At 30.9% G+C, this 22100-nt stretch overlaps 2 protein-coding genes and 1 non-coding gene across 4 annotated transcripts; all 3 read left to right on the top strand.

Annotated features, from left to right (window-relative positions):
* The first annotated feature begins 428 nt into the window (after window positions 1–428).
* On the top strand, window positions 429–3891 carry LOC108347992 (proteasome subunit beta type-1). The gene is made up of 7 exons (XM_017549855.2): window positions 429–618; window positions 700–807; window positions 962–1043; window positions 3040–3169; window positions 3247–3389; window positions 3475–3561; window positions 3633–3891. The coding sequence occupies exons 1-7, from the start codon at window positions 572–574 to the stop codon at window positions 3705–3707; spliced, it is 672 nt and encodes a 223-aa protein (XP_017405344.2). The 5' UTR covers window positions 429–571; the 3' UTR covers window positions 3708–3891.
* Window positions 3892–9892: 6001 nt separating this feature from the next.
* On the top strand, window positions 9893–9965 carry TRNAK-CUU (transfer RNA lysine (anticodon CUU)). The gene has a single exon. It is a non-coding gene; the product is annotated as a tRNA-Lys (tRNA).
* Window positions 9966–16974: 7009 nt separating this feature from the next.
* LOC108323832 (probable nucleoredoxin 1) lies at window positions 16975–19909 on the top strand. Of its 2 annotated transcripts, none has more exons than XM_017556607.2 (4): window positions 16975–17207; window positions 17899–18378; window positions 18509–18988; window positions 19123–19909. In XM_017556607.2, the coding sequence occupies exons 1-4, from the start codon at window positions 17118–17120 to the stop codon at window positions 19750–19752; spliced, it is 1680 nt and encodes a 559-aa protein (XP_017412096.1). In that variant the 5' UTR covers window positions 16975–17117; the 3' UTR covers window positions 19753–19909. The 2 variants fall into 2 exon arrangements, with proteins under 2 accessions (XP_017412096.1, XP_052727785.1); XM_052871825.1 differs by having other exon boundaries at window positions 16984–17207; window positions 19108–19909.
* Window positions 19910–22100: the final 2191 nt, after the last annotated feature.

Below are 22100 nucleotides of genomic sequence, written 5' to 3'. Positions count from 1 at the left end.
ACAACATTTTTATAAATAGAGATAAAGATATTTAAGTAGAACTTACCATAATCAAATATAAAAGAACCTTATTAAAATCTTAAAACTTAATTAAGTTTGACTATTTTAATGTATCGTGTTTTATTGAATCCCAATATATTATTTTATTAAAGTCTTAAATAAAATCTCCTCTACAAAGTTAATCATTTAATCGTTTTCAATGGAAACATGTTTAGAAATTCAAAAATATGTTTAAGAATTTTTCTTCAATAATAATATCGTAAATATTTTTATGAATATATTTAGTTTTTAATTATTAATAATTGAAAATAATGTACACAATAATTTAAATTAGGATGATGATAAAAGAAAAAAAAATATACAAAATAAATATTTTATACTGTGAACTGCGAAAATCAAAATAATAGTTAAAAGCATTTCGTGTTGGCAAAGACACAGATCTGGAGTGAATAGAGTTAAAAAGACTAGAGAGAGAAGGCAAGGGAAAAAAAAAAACCTTTCTTTTTCACTTCGACGCCCTAGTTCATTCTCTTCTCCATTCTCTGTGTTTTCCATTCTCCCTTCGCTCACTATGACGAAGCAACACGCTAATTGGTCTCCATACGATAATAATGGAGGGTAAGGGTTCCCTTTCGCTGCTCTCTCTGAAGGAGTATTTTCAAGTTTTCATTCGTTGATTTGTTTGTTCACTTTGCACAGATCATGTGTTGCGATTGCTGGAGCCGATTACTGTGTTATCGCCGCAGACACCAGAATGTCCACCGGTTACAACATCCTCACTCGGGATTACTCCAAAATCTCCCAATTGTATGATTTTCCCCTTAAAATTAAGTCTCCTCCGAAATAATTACTTTTTTATTTTTCAATTTTTCTGAAATTGCTTAGTTTACTTTATCTTAGCATTGTTTGTTTGTTTGTTTGTGTTGCTTGAGGATGTAACTAAGGTTTCTATTGTTTACAGAGCGGAAAAGTGTGTGATGGCTTCTTCTGGTTTTCAAGCTGATGTGAAAGCCTTGCAGAAGGTTTTGTCTGCTAGGCATTTGGTGAGTTAAAAACTCTCAAAGATTAATACAACTGAACAGAGCTACTTAGACTTGTGATTTCTTTTGGGTTTTCTTTGTAATGTACTAACTATGTTCTGCTTAATCTCTTAGTGTGTGTTCTGTCAGCTTGTTTATCTATGTTGATGTTGGATGAACTAAGAACTATGATTGGGTCCAATCTAGTTTGTTTCCAACTCCCCCTTGATTAAAATAACTTATGAAATCATAAACCTATAGCAAACATGTTAGGCAAGTACTCATCTGACTTGGCTTGGCTTTGAGACGTTATCTGGTGAAATTAGAGAAAATCTCAATAATATGTTATTATTTGTGCAAGTAAGGTGTTGAGTGAATGTGCTGATATTTTCCATGGTGCAGTGGATTGATTTTCTTATACTTGGTTTAGCTTATATAAAAGAAATATAATCCTTAAATTTTACCAGCTTTCTAATCGGTGGTTTGAAAAATGTGATTATCTTGTAAAACTTGAGTTATCAGACTGGCTCTAATAAAGCTTCTAGTTTTTTCTTTTTTTTCTATGGATGTATTTAACCATATTAGTTTTTTGTTTGTTTTAGATGTTAGTTGTAAGCTGTAAACATCAATGAACCCTCTACACACATAACACATCCATAAATGGTACCATGCAGTACCTGTCGTGAGGAAGTAGACTGTCATCACCAAATTCATCCACAGCCAAATATTTAACCACTCTACATGACATGCATTTGCATGTATCCTCAATGGAATAACAACCATGGAAATCAAATGTTGAATTTAAAACATTCATATTTTAAGTACTTCTCAATTCTAGTTTGTTTTTATGCCTATAATGTGCTAGTAGATTTAAATTAGGTTGAAACCTAAAATTAATAAATTTTCTTGATTAGATTCTAAGGTACCTAGCAACTTACCATTTGAATTTTAGGGTCAATGGTATCATCTGATACTTTAAAGTTAGAGTTACTCATGAGTCATCTCAAATTTATTATACTTGAAAAAGAGAATGATTTTATTATTTTCATTCATGACATGACAATTATATTCTCCTTATCTCTATTTGTAGCAATCTAATCTTCTAAAAAAGGGAAATAAGGAAACAATATACTAAAAACTAATCTAGAAGATCATACACCTATTTTCTCTAATTAAGAAGATTCTGTAGATATTTTCTCTAATTAAGAAGATTCTATAGATATTTCCTCTAATTACAACAATTATATGTCTCCAATTCTGAGCAGTCACTAAAGTGTTTGTTTTATTGACTTCCCTCTTTCCTGTTTCTATTAAATTCTGAAACATTCCAGAGTTAGACACTGTTATGCTAGCTGCATGATATCAAAATTTCAAGGCATTTTAGTGAGAGTAGACCCCTACATAACCACGATGGAAAGAACTGTTGATATTTTGACTGACTTTCACTATGATAATAGCAATATTTTCTAGCATATTGGTGTTTGAAATTATTGAGACAGAAGCACATATGGATGGATATTTGGAAGATTAGTACTGAAAATGACTTACAGACTTGTATAAAGTAACGAGTTTAAAGGTTGGGTTGGATTTGTGTCCAGTGTAATGAAGTATCTTCATGGGTTTGCATAAAGAAATCAAAAGCAGTATAAGTCAGGAGATGGGGAAGGTACAATGCACATATGCTTGCTTGATGTAAATCAGGAAATACATATATTGTGATTTTCTGCCCTAGTGGTGACAACTTTAAGACGTTAATATTGATGATGTTTACCATAAAGAATGAGTCTTGATTTACCTCTAAGTTTTATAGCTTTACATTTTGCATTTATATATTGCCCTCTCCAGACCTCACTATGCAGGAGTGTGGGCTCTGGGCTAGTCTTTTATCTTGTAAAACCGGGGAAACTGCTGTATTAGGTCCTTTATTTGAGATGTACCTTCAGTTTCTCTCTTATTTTAACTGTGACAAAAAAACTTGGAAGCCTTTCATTGTGATATCATCTTTTGACTTTGAATGCAGATTTATCAGCATCAACATAACAAGCAAATGAGCTGCCCTGCAATGGGTCAGCTTCTTTCAAACACACTTTATTACAAACGCTTCTTTCCCTATTATGCATTCAATGTTTTGGGTGGCCTTGACAATGAAGGTATGCTATTTTTAGCTTTCTATGTTTGTTCACATCTCATTTTTATGATTGCTAATTGCCACTTCAACCTGAAACAGGAAAGGGATGTGTTTTCACATATGATGCTGTTGGTTCCTATGAGAGGGTTGGATATAGTTCTCAGGGTTCTGGATCCACACTTATCATGCCATTTCTGGATAACCAGCTGAAGTCTCCTAGCCCACTGCTGTTACCTGCCAAGGTGACATCTGAAATCGGCTCTTTGCTTGAACTATTTGATTCTTTAGTTTTATGGACGGACACTTACATTAAAAATTTTCTTTCAGGATGCTGTTACTCCACTGTCTGAATCAGAAGCAGTTGATCTGGTTAAAACTGTTTTTGCATCTGCAACTGAGAGAGATATATACACGGTAAGTTTGTGTGATATAATTACCATTTGACTGTAGGATGAACTTGGAACTTAATGTGAATGTTTTTACAGGGGGACAAGGTTGAAATCGTCATCCTAAATGCCAGTGGTATTCGTCGTGAGTACATGGACTTAAGGAAAGACTAGTGCTCTCTAAAAAATGTTTGAAATGCTTCTGGAATTTTAAATGGCAGTGGGGTTTTCCCATGAGGTGAAATTAAGAATAGCATTTCCTCTGAAGTTGCTTTGAGCAAGTACTTTTCTGTTCACATTATAACTACTGGGATTCACTTATATTTGCATTGGATTTTTGTCGTAGTCTATTTCTAAACTTTAGTGTGCATTTTATATCTTGTTATAGCCTGTTTAAGTGCCGTCTTTTTCCATGATTGCATTGTGTTTTGCTTAGTAAGTTCAATATCTCACGAATATTTTCTCAAAATTACCTTTTAAATCATTTAGTTAACGTATAAATACGGTCCTCCTTGAGGTGGCTAGTTTTGAATTCGTTGTTCGAGGAATTTTCTAGCTATGAACGAGGGATTGAACAATTTCAAGTACACTTACACTTTGCCTTCAAATTGCACGTATATTCAGAATCCAAATGCGTTCAGCACTGACTTTAAAGAAATATTGAGGATATCAGAAAGTCTCCAAAACATGAAGAATGCATTGTTTGAATTAGCAAGTTTTTATTTTGGTTTCTGTAAATTTTCTTTATTTTTTATTTTATAAAATTTGAAAAAATATGTTTTTATAGAATAGTTTCGAATTTTATCCCCGACATAATTTAAATCGCTACTTTCGTTGTTAATATTCATTTTAAAATCAATCAATATTTATTTTATTTTGAAATATCATAATAATATTGCAATACTTATAAGCAGTTAACTAAGTTTATAATAGAATAAAATGATAATAAAAGATCATCTTGTTCAAAATTTTCTTATCTTCCTTGCACATATGAAAATGCATATTCTTAGAGTGAGAAACACTTACTCTAATCAAAAGTAGAAATTTTAAAATTTGGAGACAAATAAAGAAAAAATTTAGCGGGATCAAAATTATAAATCATTTGTTTCATAAGATCTAAATATTTATGTAAAAGAAGAAACAACCGTTTAGTAGCGAATTATAATGGGTTCCTAATAATATCATCCGAAAAAAAAAACGTGAAAGGATTATTTTTGGTAGGTCACATAGTTTTCTTTCCTTTCAACTATTCTTTGGCCTTTTACTTTGTCTGGGTGTTGTTCAATGATTGAAAAAAAAGATGCAAATAACCAGGCTATTGGGTTATAAATGAATAATAGAATTTTAAATCTTGCTCAAAAGCAAAATATTAAAGTACTAAGATTTTTTTTTATCACTCTCACTTCTAAATTATCAAATTTGTCTATCTTTACTATGTGTGTACTTCAAATTTATTTTTGTACTCGCACCACTCTGTCATTAATACAAATATGTAATTCTTGTACCATGTTTAATAATCCAACAGAAAGAAACACTAACAAAATACTTACAAATAAATTATATATTAAATAAAATAACTTGTAATACTAAAAAATTAAAATAATTAGAAAAATAAATAAACGAGGTTAAATAAATATTTTAAGTAAAAGATAAAATGAGTTATTTGTAACATCCCATTTTAATAGTATAAAACTACTAAAATAAAGTGTTACACAGATGATAAATTACATTAAAATTAAGGCTTATAGAGACATAAATTCTATACTTGAAAGCAACATAACCATGTTGTTGCTTCATCACCCTCCTCATGCGAAACAACTAGATGATGTCCTCCCTAAGCTCACACTTATTAAGGTGATCATTGCAAAAGAGAAAACAACACGTAGACAAAAGACATAAAAAGCAAGGGTAAGCTAATGATAAAATAGTATTACATGGTAATATAAAATTCAATGTCCAATTTCAAACACACAAATAATTAGAACATCCTCTTCAATTACAGCACTGACCCAGGTTTTGCTAAATCCTAGTATAAATGTCGAGCCATGGAAGGTTCTGCACCTGTGTGGTGAAATAGCTTACCCACTCAAAGCTGTCACACAAGGTTAGTCCTTAAAATTGCCTTTTGCCGTCATGAAGAAAAGCCCACAAGCTAGGACCTCCTACTCCTCTCATGACATGACTCATCAATCTCTAATTGAGCACGAATGATAATTAGAGTGTTAGGATAACTCTCATATCGGCTTCTTATAATTTATACTAGCTTCACATATGAATCCCCAAATAAGAAATTCCTCCTTGGAATTCTTTTCCATACATTTCATTCACACTTTGGTAACCTTATATATAACACATTTCATCCCAACATATGAAACCATGAAATATCCATAAAAGAACTAGAAACAACCAACTCAAGTATCACAAACAACTAAAAAACGCACTTGTGGAACCCTGTTGAGTGGCGCTCATGCTTCCCCAGACCAAGGGCGCTCAAGCGCAACGCGACCCAAGAGTTGGCCCGCTTAGACACCCCGAAAAAATGGGCGCTCATGCTCCATGACAAATGCACCTCCCTGTTTTTTCTGACCTTAAACACTCTACCCTTATTTTATACTACTCAAATACACTCTACCACCATTTTATACTACTCCCTAGGACCCTTAAACACTAAGAAACCCTTGAAAACATCATTGTAACTCCAATTTGCCACTCCAAACCCAAATTAAGCTCTTTAAGCTACCAAAACTCATTTCTTCCTCTTTTAACATTCAATCCACTGCACAAACTACATAAACCAGTTTTAAATGACTTGATAACAGACCCTAAACTCTTCAATTCAACCCAGAATCACTCCCTTAGAAATCCACTACCCAAAACCCCTCATTTTGACCAAAAATCATGCAATTACATCCTCACAAGATCTCTACTGCATAATAGACTAGATTTTTCTGGTTTGACAACTCTCACATGTCCTAAATGACCCTAGCATAGTCCCCAAACTTTTGTTTTATGCAACCAACTCTTTACTCACAAACTTACCTATCAAAAACCTCCTAATTTCACTCCAAACAAGTAGTAATTACACTCAGATTCTTCCTCTCAACTTAACATCATAAATTTCCTCATCTAAGTATATTAACTAGTCACAATTACCCCATAACACTTACCAAACTGCAGGTTCAACATTCTACTTATTATTTCCAAGAATCAATATACCAACACTCATCACTTTAAGGCCAAATTAGTACTTCAATCTCATATTTTCACAACCATCATTATTCATAGAGTTTTGCATCAACAACATATTCATTTCATCATACAATAAATTACACAACAATCCATACATTAAAAAATCTCAACCTTTCATCATAACACACACTATTCAATATTTACTCAATTTAGAACACTTATACTATCATATAACCATATAACCCATCAATAATAGATTTCAAACTTCATATTACATATATAAAAGACGAATTAACTTCCTTTACCTTAGTGAGAACTCTTAAGGCTTTAAGAACACCCTTTTGTTGCTTCCACCGCAAGGAATTTTAGAAAAGTCTACAATTGACCGAAAGGTGATTGGAATACAACCTTAGGACCCAAAAATTAACCAAGAACCAAAGAAGAAACTCATTTGATACATGCGAGATAAATTTCTTTGCAAGATCAAAGATCGAGAATAAAAAGGAAAACTGGCTAGAAACTTACTTGCTCTATTGTAGAAATTGATCGGTAGATATTGAAGACAACTCCGTAGTGATCTCCTAGGAACTTCCTAATCGTAAAAAAAATGATTGAGGAGCAAGAAAACTTAGAGAGAATGTATAAAGAGTTTAGAGAACGAGTTCTAGAGATATGAACTATCTTTTAAGTAATGAGACAAGTGTATAAAATTCTATTTATATTATCGACTCATTTTAAAATAAAATAATCGGCCTCATTATTTTAAAATACCTATCTACCTAATATTCTATTTTCTAGGTTCTTACATTATTAATTATATTATTTAAAAAAAAAATTGGTGCATAATCATTTAATTAAAATATATTATATATTATAATATATTATTATATATTGTTAAGTGATAGTTATTAATTTAAAAGATCTAAGTGATAAAGTGGTTACAAGAGATTTTAAAAAGAAATTGAATTATATTTAATGAATATAAGAATATATCTAAATTGTTTCTATAGTTGATATTACATTAGGAGATAACTAATTTTTTGGGCTAGTTTTATTATAAATAAGTTAGGATAGTGGTAAGAAATTTAAACTTATAGTTTTTCATTGATTTAGAAGGTGAAACGTGAGAAGTTTTTTTTAAGGAGAATTAAAAGTATTTTTCAAGAACAATGTGTGGGAAGAGATACAAAGTTTAAAGTGAAGGTTAAAGGGTTAGTTTAAACATTTGAATATTTAGGTGAGAGAGCTAACTTTCTAGTTTGTTGACTTTGTTTCTGGATTTCTTGTTTGTATGTGTGTTATATTAACCTGTGATTATAAAGAAAGTTAGATCACAATTTCTTTTGAGTTTTGTATACGGTTGTTATTTGATGATCAAAATGTGTTCTTAGAGGTGAAAAGTGTTGAAAGTTTTCATTTTACATAATTAATAAGTTAAAAAATTTATTGTTAAATGGTGGTTATAAGGGAAGGTAATATTCTTGTTCTTTTGTTTGCTTGTTTTCTTGTTTTTATGTTTGATATGTCGATGTGTTTTTGAATTCAAGATGTTGAGAAGTTGTGGAAATTAATATCCCTTTTGTTTTTGTGTTCATATGACGTTAAAAATGTGTTTTTGAAAAAGTTTGGATAGATAGTAGGGAATTGTATTGAGTTTTGTTAGGTATTTGTGTGAGTTATCTTGGTTAGTAATTTTGATAGAATGCATGCTTGTTAGTTTTTACTTTAATGTCAAATTTGTATTTATAGACATTGCAATGAGCTTCTAATTAAGATTGACCCATTAATTATCCATCAATTATTTTTATTACTCTAATTAATTATCAAGTATCTTGATTATTCCAATTAATTACCATTATTGTTATAATTAATTGTTTTGTTGTTGGGAGATCGATCGTCCGATTTGTGACTGATTGTCCGATCATATCGTACACATGTGAATAGCTTCATGTGAGTGTTGTGTTCAATTTAGAGTTGGCTTGTTTGTTAGGGCTAGACTCTTTTGAGAATTGTTTTTTGCTATGTTCAGAGGATGCTTCTCAAGTGGGTGTCTTGAGAGGATCTTTCTTGGTTGGTAGCTTAATGGAGTGAAGGGTTCTTAGAGTGTTGAAATCAGAAAGTTGATGTCTTTGTGTAAACAAAGAACTCTATTGACTGATGTTTGATACTTGATTTTTGAGTGTCGAGGTTAGAAGACTAATGACTCTAGATTGAGAACTCTATGAATTAAGACTTTGTTGCATTTTAAAAATTATTGATAGGTTGTTTTCAATTATCTAAATTTTCTAATGATTATTGAGATGTGTGAAAGTGATCTTGGAAAGACTCTAACTTGGAAAGATAAGATTTTTAAGTTGTCCATATGTGACTCTCTTATCTTCTTTGGGAGTTTAACTTTGTGAACTCTCGTATGTTTTACTTTTAACTTAAGAAATTATTTTTCAAACATTGTTAAATTTTAAATATTTTGTAATGTTATTTTCAAACTTGGAGTTTTATGTTGTTTTATTAGCTTACCCTTCTATTTTGATCATTTTAGTTTTCACCTGTCATTTATACTTTATATAAAAACAAATAATTGTATAAATGTTGAGAAAGATATATAACAATAAAGAACAAGAGTTTAATTAAATAGAATTAGTTGATGTTTGGAACAAACTTAAAGTTTTATTCCATTGTTATTTTATTTTATTTTTCAATAAAGTGTATATTTATAAAATAATGATTTTTTTTATTAAGATTTCAAATAAGATGGAAATAAAATTTTATTTTAATCATATAATTTGTGTTACTTATAAATGTTAAGAAAAAAAATTCAGATATTACAATACCCTCCACCCATATCATATAATAACTTCATTAAATATTTTGTACTTATCTATTATTAATAGATTAGTTTTAATAACTCCTCACATTTTTTGTAAGCCTATATATAGTTTACTCAACTCAATATAAAAATAAAAAATAAAGTTTCTCAAACTTCCTACATATGTAGAGGATTTCTCAAAATCACAATTTTTGTTTCTATTGTTAGTGCCGTCTATAATTTAATATTTAACGTTTTATCATTAATTTCAAATAAATTAAAAATCTGAAATATTTTAAATTAAATTAATTTAACGAAGGGTAAGTAAAATTATAAATAAAAGTAGTTTAAAATTCATTCGTAAGCCCGTCTAGCTCAGTTGGTAGAGCGCAAGGCTCTTAACCTTGTGGTCGTGGGTTCGAGCCCCACGGTGGGCGTTTCCATACTGGTGTTATGCTACACTCTTGCTTTTTAAAATATTTTTTTCTTAATTTTAATACAATTTAAGATAATGTAGGGATTTTTTTCCCCTAGCCAAGATAGTGGAGTAAAATGAACATCCAAAAATATAAGAAAAGGAATGAGAATTTCAAATTATAACAGGCTATAAAATTGATCTTTGACATAAATTTATGTAGTTTTTTATAAAAGAATATATATTATTGTGTTTTAAAATTCTAGAAAGCATACATTAATAAAGATTAAATAAAATTTTTTAAGACTTAAGTATATTTTTTCTATCATATTTTCAGCTTTGTAAAATATTAAATTATTCTTTTTAATCCTTATAATATCTCGCATACTCATGAGCATTATAAAAAATGATCAATTGAATTTCTGCTAAATTCAGAGAAAGGTAATGAATACCACTTAATAAGGATAAAAATAATATTTTAACATTTTTCCGAGGACAATGATCAAAACATATTGTAAGTGCTAAAAAAGATGCTACTTTTAAATTACATATTTAAGAGTACTTTTGATAAAAAATATATTAATTGAAAGGAAAAAAATAAGTAGACACTTAGTATAATCTCAGCATCAGTTGATGTTGTTGGATAAAAAATAGTTTAATGTGTATGAACACTCACGTTACATGACAATCAATTTCTTAGTATTAAGAGTGTGTTTTAAATAAGAGTGTGTTTTAAATAATAAGACTTAATTATTTTAATATTAAAGGTTTAAAGTATAAATAAAATTTTTATAAAAGAGTTTTATTATTTTAAATCATATCATTCATCTAAACTCTTTTTTTTAGAATTTTCTCACTTTTCTCTAGAGTTTCTAACCCCTTGTTCATATGTTTAAATATCAAATATTATTAGGGTGATCTTTGAGGCAAGCTCATCATTTTCTTCCTATCAGTTTTCTTAATAGAATAAGTTGGTTTTTTGTCTTTTTTATTGGTTCTTGAGTCTTCCTTTACATGTAAATCATCTAGGATTTACATGTGGTGTTTTAGTCTTATTTAAGAGTCTATGTTGATTAGTTGTCTTAACAGTGTGCCCTAATCGTAATTGTTTTGTTCATAGGGGCAATAGAGTTTTTGAGCTTCTAAAGATGTTTTAAGGGTTTTTATAGCTGTTTGGTCATTTTTCAGGTAAGGGAAACTAATTATTTTATTTTAAAATTATAAATGCTTGAGGATGTTAATTTGCATATTTGGTTGTAAAATTGGTTGATTCACTAATATTGGTGTTTGAAACTACTGATTAATCTGATTGGGTAGATGTATATGTGTTGATTGCATTGTTTGAATTGATGAACTTAGGATATGATCATTTGAGCAAGTTAGTATGTACTCTAACATTGAAAACAATTTTTGGGCCAAGTACTAAGTAGAGAATACCAATTTACCATTTAAACAGGTACCTATTTCCCTAAATTACAATTTTAAATATGCTAAAGTCTTATGTAGTGCCGAACGGTGCCAAGTTGGCGTTGAGCGTCAGTTCCTTGTGTGTGGTCAAAGGAGCAAGAAGACATAGTTTAGGGGTTTTACATTAGTCAAAGATGTTAACGGACTAACCTTGTGTGTGATAGGATGAAACTCATTGAGAATGACTCTACAAAACCATAAAAGTCATCATAATTGCTTAACTTGCTAGAGTCTAATATCAATACATATATCCGGATGATCAAGTCTAGTATAAATTGATGTACGTTTTGTATGATTTCTCTTTTTGGTACATTCGCTTATCCTTTCTTCTCGGTTTGTTTTTCTATTTGTCCTTGTAATGATTGCCTTATTGATGGAAGAAGATAAAGATGTTATAATGGATCCAATGCAATACGAGAATGGTGTTGAAGTATAGAATTAGACGATTTGATTTCAGGTTATGTCCGTTTTTGAAAAACTTAATTATACTATTTAATCAATGTAATTATATCTTTTAATCATATATAACCTTTGTTTTTATATATTTTTGGTGTTATGGTTATATTTGAGATAATTATATGTATATATTTGTTTGTATTATCTTTTCTTTCCTTTATCATCAATTATCTAAAAGGACATAAATAATTACATTTGTAAGACTTTTATTAGTTTTTTGTTATGTAATTTTATCATAAATAATTATAAAATTAATAACTATTTAATTACTTGCATAAATGACGAAATTAATTTGATCGTTTGAGGTTTAAAACACATTAACAAATATTGAATGTTTTTCTTTCTTTGTCTATGGGGTAATTAATCGGTTTCGTTGGTGTGGCTTTGAGAAATGTGCTAATACAAAGAATGTAGGTGTAAATAAGTGCGTTTTGTCTTAATCCTGATCGGTGAAAAACGTTAATGAAAGTTAAAATAACATCTTGCTTAACAAGTTTTGGATGAAGATCTTGTCAATGAGATGAAGAAGAAGCTATTTCAATGCAACTACTCCATGTTGGACTTTAGTGTAAAGAACATACCCCGCAATTTAAATTTCAAACAACTGGAAACAATCCATTAAAAAATAATAAATAATAAACATTAATATCATATCATACATGTATATATACATATTTTCATATCAATATATTAGTATATATGCCACTTGATAGTGGATATTATATATAAATTCAGAAAGTGTAAAATAAAATTTAATATATTTAAAAATAGGTTTAAGAAATTAATGGTGTAAATGTTCATGGAATTGAATTTATCTCGTAGAGTATGAACACATTGGCAGTATAGGGAAACCACTAATAACTATTTTTTTTTATTGAGCAAATAATTTGTTAGCATTTTGCAATAAGTAGTTTGTAGACTTCTTATAGTGACATTTGTGCAGTTTTCACATTACTTTTCTTACATGTTTGACGGAAAATATATTAAAAGAAAAAACTAAATGGAAAAGAAAAAAATAACTTCTCCTATTATTCTTGTTCAAGAAGTATTCCCATTAAATATGGGAAAGGAAATAAGAAGAGAAATTTCCACGTTCTTTCGTTGCCACGTGATGATGTTTATTAAGATAAGTTGGAATCACTTCTGGCCAAGACAGACAAGAAAGCGAATTCAGTCAACGTGACTAATAGACCAAAACATTCATTCCACCACTCTCTAGGTATACTATTTTATTCCATTCCAATCAAGATTAAAATAAATAAATATATATAATTCTCTTTTAAATCATTATCTTTTAATAATAAAATTATAATACATATATATATATATATATGTTAAATCTTAATGTAAATAATATTTCAAATATAATAATTAATCATAATGATGCTACTTTGGTGTACTTAACATCAGAACATGTCCATATTTCAATCAAAATTATTTACTTCAATTTTTAAAAAATTAAAAAAGTAATTCTAAATTTTAAAATAATAAAAAATATATATTTACATCCCCGTTTTTTACCTTTTATTCGTTATATTTTTCTATCTATTTGTTCACACTTTTGTTGCTGTCAAAGTCTACAAAGTGGTCCCATTTTTCGTTCACATAAATTATTTGAGTTTCTTTTTCTCATTTTCAGAAACTATTGTTACACAGAGTAATTATCCAACCTTGAAAAAGTTTTGGCCGTTTTATCCAATGAGAAAATGCCACGTTGTTTTCCACCGACAGTGTTTTCACCTTCCACCAAACACTGACGTTTGCGTTGTGACGTCGTAAATGCATCATTTAAAACATATTTATTATGGTACGAAAAAATACTAATGACAATTTTCTTAATCACATTGTAATTGGTTAAAATTTATTTAAAATTATAAGATCATTTAAAAATACTAAATAATAAGCGAAATAAATACAAATTTATAGTTCTGTTATTAAGTGGTTGTGTCAAAAAGATATTCATCATTTATCGTATAGAAGAGTTTATAAATTCTATATAATAAAGAGAAAAAAATTAACGAAACTAAAGTAAAGAGTGATTTTTACATTATTGGGGACTTTTTTTTACATGAATTTTAATAAAGAAATTAAAAGTGTATTAGAATATAAACAATGATTAACTATTGATATGTATAATATATATAATATGTGTTTGTATCAACATTAAAAATATTTATATTGCAAGTAAAGAGACTACTCACAAGCATGGTGATGCACTTATATATTCATTTTAATTTTAAATCCATTATTTTCGTTTTTGTTAAATAAAAGATAACGTGTTTCATTTTCTTAACAATACAATTGATAAAAATCATTAATTAAACGTTGTTAAATATATGTATTGAGTGAAAAGTTACGTCGATAATTAATCTTTATCAAACATTCGTTATAAATTATTAAAATTAATTTTAAGTAATTTTTATTTATATCAAATTGAATATAATTAACAACTGATGACAAATTTGATAATCCTTTTTAGTAATTTTTATTTTATATTATATATATATATATATATATATATATATATATATATATTCATAATAATATTAAACACAAGAAGAGCAAAGAATGGCTACAATAACATTTTTAAAGTTTATAATTTTGTATTAGTGACTGTCAAAAGTTATTATGGATGAGAATTGGTGAAAGTTTTCTTAGACATCAATTACATGCATATGAAATCACCTTCTTCCCCATCTCTCTTAACTGGCATAGTTTATATTTCACCAACTCTTCAATATTTTTTACCCCTTAAATAAATAAAGAGCAATTTTAAGCCGAAATAAGTGCACTCCCATATCAACTTTTCCCACATTTTAAACATCTTTTTTTTAAGAGTTTAACGGTTAAAATCAATCCATAAAATAATTTTTAAAATGCAATTATAGAAAATCATTAAACTTAAAATAGATAATAGTTTGTAATTGGATAATTGCTAAAAAATCGTTGAAGTTACTTAATGCAGTACGTCTATAGTTTATTTCTTTTATTTCAATCTCTAATATATATTTTTTGTTTTAGATTTGTATATATTTTAAATTTTAAATTAATACATATTTTTTAACGATTGAAACAATTATATAATATAACATTCCAGTAGCTTACCACTAATGAAATAAAACATTATAAAATTGATAAAACAAAACATATTTGTCTCAACTTATAAATATAGTATTAATAATTATCTAGAACAAAATAACTACAATAATAAATATATCTAAAAGAGTTAAACATAACTACTAGACAACTAATAAGACACTCTACAACATCATCGTCATATACTAGAGATGCTTTAACACCTATCATTCATATGCTCATGGTGATCATTGCAAAAGAAACAAAAACACGTTAAAGACAACAAAAGAGATAATAGGGTAAGCTAGTATTCAAAAAAAAAATTCACATGTCAAAGCATACACTAACAACATCACCACCAATTACTCATTAGATTGGTTCTAAACATTCTCAATTACATATAACATAATAGTCATCATATTATCATACATGAATACACTCCATACATACACATAATCATAATATAAACCAATAATTGTTTTTAACATTCACATAATCATGCTTATTAAACACATCATAAGAAGTATATGAAAACTTATATAAATTATAGTATTTTTGCTTAGCCACTACATCTGCTCGCTTAGTGAAAACCCATTCACTTAACCACCATATTCGCTCGCTTAACGAAAGCATTCTTGCCCAGGTATTAGATATTCTCCCTCAACTAGTAGTGCTTGATAACACACTTGCTCAACAACCAAATATGTTCGCTTAGTGAGAAAACCACTGAAACTTACATACTTAAATTCTCTCAAAACTCACCTAACAAGTATACTCTTGCCCAACAACTGTCAAATAAATGAACTCTCTAATATTGACTTCACCCAACAAGTATATGCTTGCTCAAGGAGTTTGCATAATTCTGCAAAACAAAATTCTGCAGAACAAAATTTTGCAGAACAAAATTTTGTAGAACAAAATTCTATAAAACAAAATTCTGCAGATTTATGACATTCTAGCCCTGCAAAACCAATCTAACACCAACCATAGATGTTCAAATCAACCAATTCTCAGATCATATGCATTTTAACAATACAATTCACTCCAAATACAAGCTGAATCATTTAATCATAGCAAAGTTTCAATAACATTATTTCTAAGGCAATTCAAGCTTCCTAATTCAACTTAACAGGTCATATCTCACCAGACAACTCAATTATACAATCTAACTATCATCCAAGCATACAAGCATCAATCAGAATTTGTCTTTTAATTGAAATCAAAGTAACTAGCTTCCCTTATCTTACAAATGACCAAACAATTTTAGGGTCTTAAAACAACTCCAAAAGCTCAAGAAGCTTTGTCTGCTCCTATGAACAACAGAAACACGATCATGATACACCGTTAGAACCACTAATAAGCAAAGACTCAAATTGAAGACTCAAAAGACACATACAAACTGAACGAAGCCCACATGTAATAGATATGAGAAAAGACAAAAAAAAAAGAATTGAAAACTTACTCAAACAAAAATACTAATCGATTCAAATTGAAGAATTCGCCACTAGTTAAGATTAATTCTATGATCTTAGTTTTTCAATCAAATAACCAAAAAATAAACTCCTATACTAATAACTTATAAGATTCTAAAAAGAATAATTTATAAAAAAAATATATTTATATAATAAAACTCGTTTATAATAAATCTATTTATATTAAAATTATTTAATATTAAAATAATTAAGTTTCATTAATATTAAATTACATCACTTTTAAATTTTTAAATTGTAAAAATCAATAATTTAATCTTGAAATTTATAACCAAATAACTGTACAATTTAATTACACAGTCTATATATTGATTATTTGCTTTATATAATATTGGGACAAAATTCGAAATCTGAATTTTAAAACAAGAGAATTTCAAACAAAAGCACTTTCTCCATAGTAGTGGAGAATATGGAAATTACTAGTATTTTCCTAGGTGGACCGACACGAGTTAAAAACCACTTGTATTTTCTTATGTGGACCAACACGAGTTAAAAACACGATTTTTAAGCGGTAAGAAACCAAAGAATTTAATTTCTTGTTCTCAAAGAAAAGATTAAGAGAAAGCTGGCAAATTTTCCATCTCAAGTTCTCCTGTGCCCTCTATAAGTATAGGCATTAACGTTGATTCTGTTGTCTCTGTTCTCATTCTGTAACTGTGTGCTTGTCCTAAGTTACAACGACTAAGATGGCAGCATCTGCGGATGTCACCCACGATGTTGTCTCCCTCCTCTCTTCACCCGAGAGGGACTATCTTCTGAGGAACAACGGCGATCAGGTAACACCTTCAAAATCTCTTATAAAAAGTTTTCCCTTTTCTGTTTGTTTTGGAAAGCATCTGACAGGCATAAGGGGTCCCTCACTTTACTTTGTTTTTAACTTTAATTGTTTCTGCTTTGTTTTGGTTGAGGAACCCATTTTGTCTGAAGTTTCAGTATTGTTTTTTCGATCATACGTGATGGAAGGTTAAGGGATTATTCATGGATTTCATGAGATTTTGGTCAGTGGCATGGGTAACGGTTTTTTTGTACACACACCTATTATGTTGATTTGACTGTGCATATGTTGTTTCTGTTGATGTGAAATGTAATTAAGAGTTGGGGTCAGATAGGCTGCTGAATCAAACGAAAATGTGATTTGTGTTAAATTTAATTCTGCGTCTTTTGGGAGGGTGTGGGGGCTGAAGGATGGGTTAATAAGATTTTAAAAAATGAGGACTGATTTGTTTGGAACGGTAATTGCTCATTCTATTCTTATGAAAGGAATGGTAATTCCATTTTGTTTGAATTTGCTGTCATTTTAATGAACCAAGTGTGACTGGGTTTACCTGTGGTTGGATGCAATGTTTTATTGGACATTGTAGCTCATATAATTTTGAAGGGATAGCTTTATTGAATGAAGAAAAATCATGTTTATTTCGTATAGATTGAAAATTGTGGTTTCATATGCTCTATTTTTTGAATTCACAGGTGAAAATTGAGAACTTGAAGGGAAAGAAAGTTGGTATATATTTTTCGGCATCCTGGTGTGGTCCCTGTCGAAAATTCACGCCAACATTGGTGGAGGCATACGATGAGGTTGTGTCAAAAGGTGACTTTGAGGTCGTTTTTACTTCGGCTGATGAAGATGACGAGGCTTTTAAAGGTTACTTTTCCAAGATGCCATGGCTTGCAATTCCATTTTCTGATTCGGAGACACGCAGCCGCCTTGATGAATTGTTTCAAGTGAGGGGTATTCCTAATCTCGTGTTACTTGATGAAACTGGCAAAGTAGTGACTGAAGATGGAGTTGATATTGTACGTGAATATGGTGTTGAAGCATACCCCTTTACATCAGCAAGGATCCAAGAGTTGAGAGATCTGGAAGAGGAAGCCAGGAGGAACCAGTCCGTGAGATCACTCTTGATCTCTCCATCTCGTGACTTTGTTATATCATCCAATGGAAACAATGTAAGCTAGCAACTTCACTCTGTTTGTATGAGATTGCAGTTGCCATTAGTTAATGCTCGGTAGTTTGTTTACCTCAAAACACATTGTTCATTTCCGAATTTGACTTTTCCTTTCATGTGCACGCACATAGGTACCTGTCTCTGAGCTTGAGGGCAAGACAGTTGGGCTGTATTTCTCTCATAATTCATTCGGACCAAGCAATGACTTTACTCCAAAGCTTGTGAGAGTTTATGAGGAGCTGAAAGCCAGGGGGGAGAACTTTGAGGTTGTGTTGATACCCTTAGATGAAGATGAAGAATCATTTAAGGAAGTATTGGGAAGTGTGCCTTGGTTATCCTTGCCTTTCAAGGACAAATTCTGCGGGAAGCTGGCTCAATACTTTGAGCTTTCAATCCTCCCTACTTTGGTTATCCTTGGGCCTGATGGGAAAACTCTTAATTCTAATGTTGCTGAAGCTATTGAGGATCATGGGGTTGTTGCATACCCATTCACTCCTGAAAAGTTTGCTGAGCTTGATGAAATTTTGAAGGCCAGGGAGGCAGCTCAAACCATTGAGTCAATTTTGGTGTCTGAGGATCTTGATTTTGTAATTGGCAAAGATGGGGTGCAGGTAAATCTTTTCATATGACAAAAATTATGCTGAGTTCATTCCCTCTTTCCCTTCATTTGTAGCACACTAGCATTTATCTTCCTTTCATTCTCTTTGTTTTGGTATTAACAAGTCAGTAGCGATTCCCATTTCAGGTTCCTGTGTCCGAATTAAATGGGAAGGTCGTCCTGCTATACTTCTCAGCACACTGGTGTCCTCCATGCCGCGCATTCCTTCCAAAACTTGTTGATGTATATCATGAGATTAAGGCAAAGGGCAATGCATTAGAAATTGTTTTCATCTCAAGTGACAAAGATCAAGCCTCCTTTGATGAATTCTTTGGAGGAATGCCATGGTTAGCACTTCCCTTTGGCGACTCTAGGAAGAGATTCTTGAGTCGCAAGTTCAGGGTATCTGGCATCCCCATGCTTGTGGCAATTGGATCAAGCGGCCGAACTTTGACAACTAAGGCTCGAGATATGGTTTTGCAATATGGTGCTCGTGCATACCCTTTCACTGATGAGAAAATAAAGGAAATAGAGGCAGAAGAAGATGAGATTGCAAAGGGGTGGCCAGAGAAGTTGACACATGAAACACATGAGCATGAGCTTGCGTTGACACGACGCAAGGTGTATTACTGTGATGGATGCAATGAACAGGGCCACGCATGGTCGTATTACTGTGAAAAGTGTGACTTTGATCTGCACCCAAAATGTGTGTTGAAGGAGGACAAAGGAAGCAAAGATGGATGGGTATGTAATGGAGAAGTCTGCAAAAAAGTCTGAAATCTGCTTGTCAAGCTTTTGGTGATGATTACTTGTTATATCTGCTCGTGATAGCAGTGGCGTGTCTTGTGAGTTATGCAGAATAATCGGAATGCTTGGATGTTGTATTGTGTTAATTATGGTCTTTAATATATGGTATTATAGTTTTTTACTCTAATTCTTCTTTTGAATAATTTGACTGTTCTAAAGTTGGCACTTGCTTCCACATGATTAAAATCTTATCCAAAGATATATCATATACGCGATACATGACTTTACCACAAAATTTACGATGGAGACAGTAGCCTAAATTCTGATTTTATTCATGTGTGTGAACTCTGCCTGATGTGGAGAAAAAAATCAAACTCTTTTCGATGCAAGGGATGGTTTTGGCTTTGAATGTTACATTAAGTGACTAGTTTGGCCTTTTGTTTCATCCCTGTTGAAGAAAATCACGGAAATATAAAGTACCCCTACTTGTGAAAGACTAAAAAGTCATGTATCATTGCAAATCGTTAAAGTGAGTAAATATTCTCAATGAGTTCACAATTTCTATACAAATGCTATAAAAAAAGTGGGTGAGCATTGTTATATTAGTTCTTAACTTCTCTTTCAAAATTGGTTTGGACTTTTGGGTATTGGTTTGTGTCTTTGAAAAGGTAGTGAATGGCTCCCTAATTCTTGTGTGTATTTAGCAACATTCAATAAAATATTCCGAATTAAATGTTTTGGAAAATATTTTTGGGTCTTGAAATATTTTCTAAAACATTCATTTTAGAATATAAAAAAGTTTCCGAATTGAGTATTATCTGAGAGTACAGAACACTTAATTAGAAAAATTATAAAAACAATTGGTGCAAGGATTGTTATTATATTTTTAATGAGGAGTAGTTTAAGAGTTTAAGGCTTTATGGGTGCCGCAAGAAATTAAAAGGGGTGCAGGAAGAAATACATGATCATAATAGATAAGGCTGGTTCGTGTGTGTGTTTTTAAAGAGTGTTTCACTATGCATGTAACATCTTAAAAATACAGTATAAACCATATAAGAGAATAATCACATATTAATAATATGACATATCAGTCTTACAAAAGTTCGGAAGTACAGTTATAGCCAAACGGCCTTACAAAATATTATAGAATTTAAAACTTTACAAATTCTACCGCCTAAAATGAACGGTTTCCAAAACGCCAATAACGAACGGTACTACCGAACATAAGTAGCAATAATAACCGAACGTTCCTAAGGTTCGACCTTTACTTTCACCTCTTCCAGTGCTTCTTCCAGCAATTCTTCTCCTTCTGCTCACATCCACACTGATGATTATTGCAACAGGACCAACAACCGAACGTACAACACATACAAGATAATAAATAGGGTAAGCTTATGTAATTTAATTGATTCAATAAAACATAAAATTTTCTTGATTAAATCAAACAACAACCAAATCATAATTCATACATCATGGCATGCAAAAACCGACCACTTGACTCTGACTGTCCGGACTGTATGAATCCTGTGAAGCTACGACGTTTGTGCACCCGGGTGATGTAGTAACTGAGATACCCTCAACAGCTGCCACCCGAGGTTAATCTGTTCCGTCCAAGTTAACCTTATGGAGTAGGACCTCCTGCCATTCCCACACGACTTACTCCTCTCTACGTAAGAATGAGTAATCACAAAATATCAGGATAAACGCCTGCTAAGCTTTGCCCACATTCATACTTTACCATTCAATAACCACTTTCTGAGATATTCCTCCCTAGAATACTCTTTCATAACCAAACTATTTCATTCGCATCACATTTCAAATTCTCTTATACTTCATCATCAATATATTCAACTGAAATAAGATCACACTTTCTCATCATAGCACAAGTCCGAATGGAATAACACTTCTTAGAAACTAACATGACCGAGCACTATATACAAATTTATCCGCTTTAATGAACGAACCTTTAAGAGTTCAAACCGAACGCCACGAAGCCTAGGCCGAGTACTAAGACTCTAGGCCGAACACCATTTAAAGACCAATACTGTTTGACACCAAAATACTAATAACTGACGAGATACTATGAAGAAACAAATGCTATTGAGTTTGGCCGAAGACTCTTATTTTAAAAACGGTAATAATAGATTACTAAAACGAGACCGAAAGACCGAGCCCAGTAGAAACCGAACACTATTGAACGAGCGCGGTCCAAGACCAAGCACTTATCAAGAACGAGCGCTACTGAGACCAAACGCTTGGTCCAAGACCGAGCACTACTAAACTTAAATAAAATGAATGAATATATACATATACAATTGCGCCACACTTATTTTTAATGAAAAATAACGATATCATCTACGACTTTACTTATTATAAAG

Source organism: Vigna angularis, chromosome 1 (assembly GCF_016808095.1).
Source record: "Vigna angularis cultivar LongXiaoDou No.4 chromosome 1, ASM1680809v1, whole genome shotgun sequence".
Lineage (NCBI taxonomy): Eukaryota > Viridiplantae > Streptophyta > Magnoliopsida > Fabales > Fabaceae > Vigna > Vigna angularis.
This window is presented reverse-complemented; position numbering and strand designations above follow the sequence as displayed.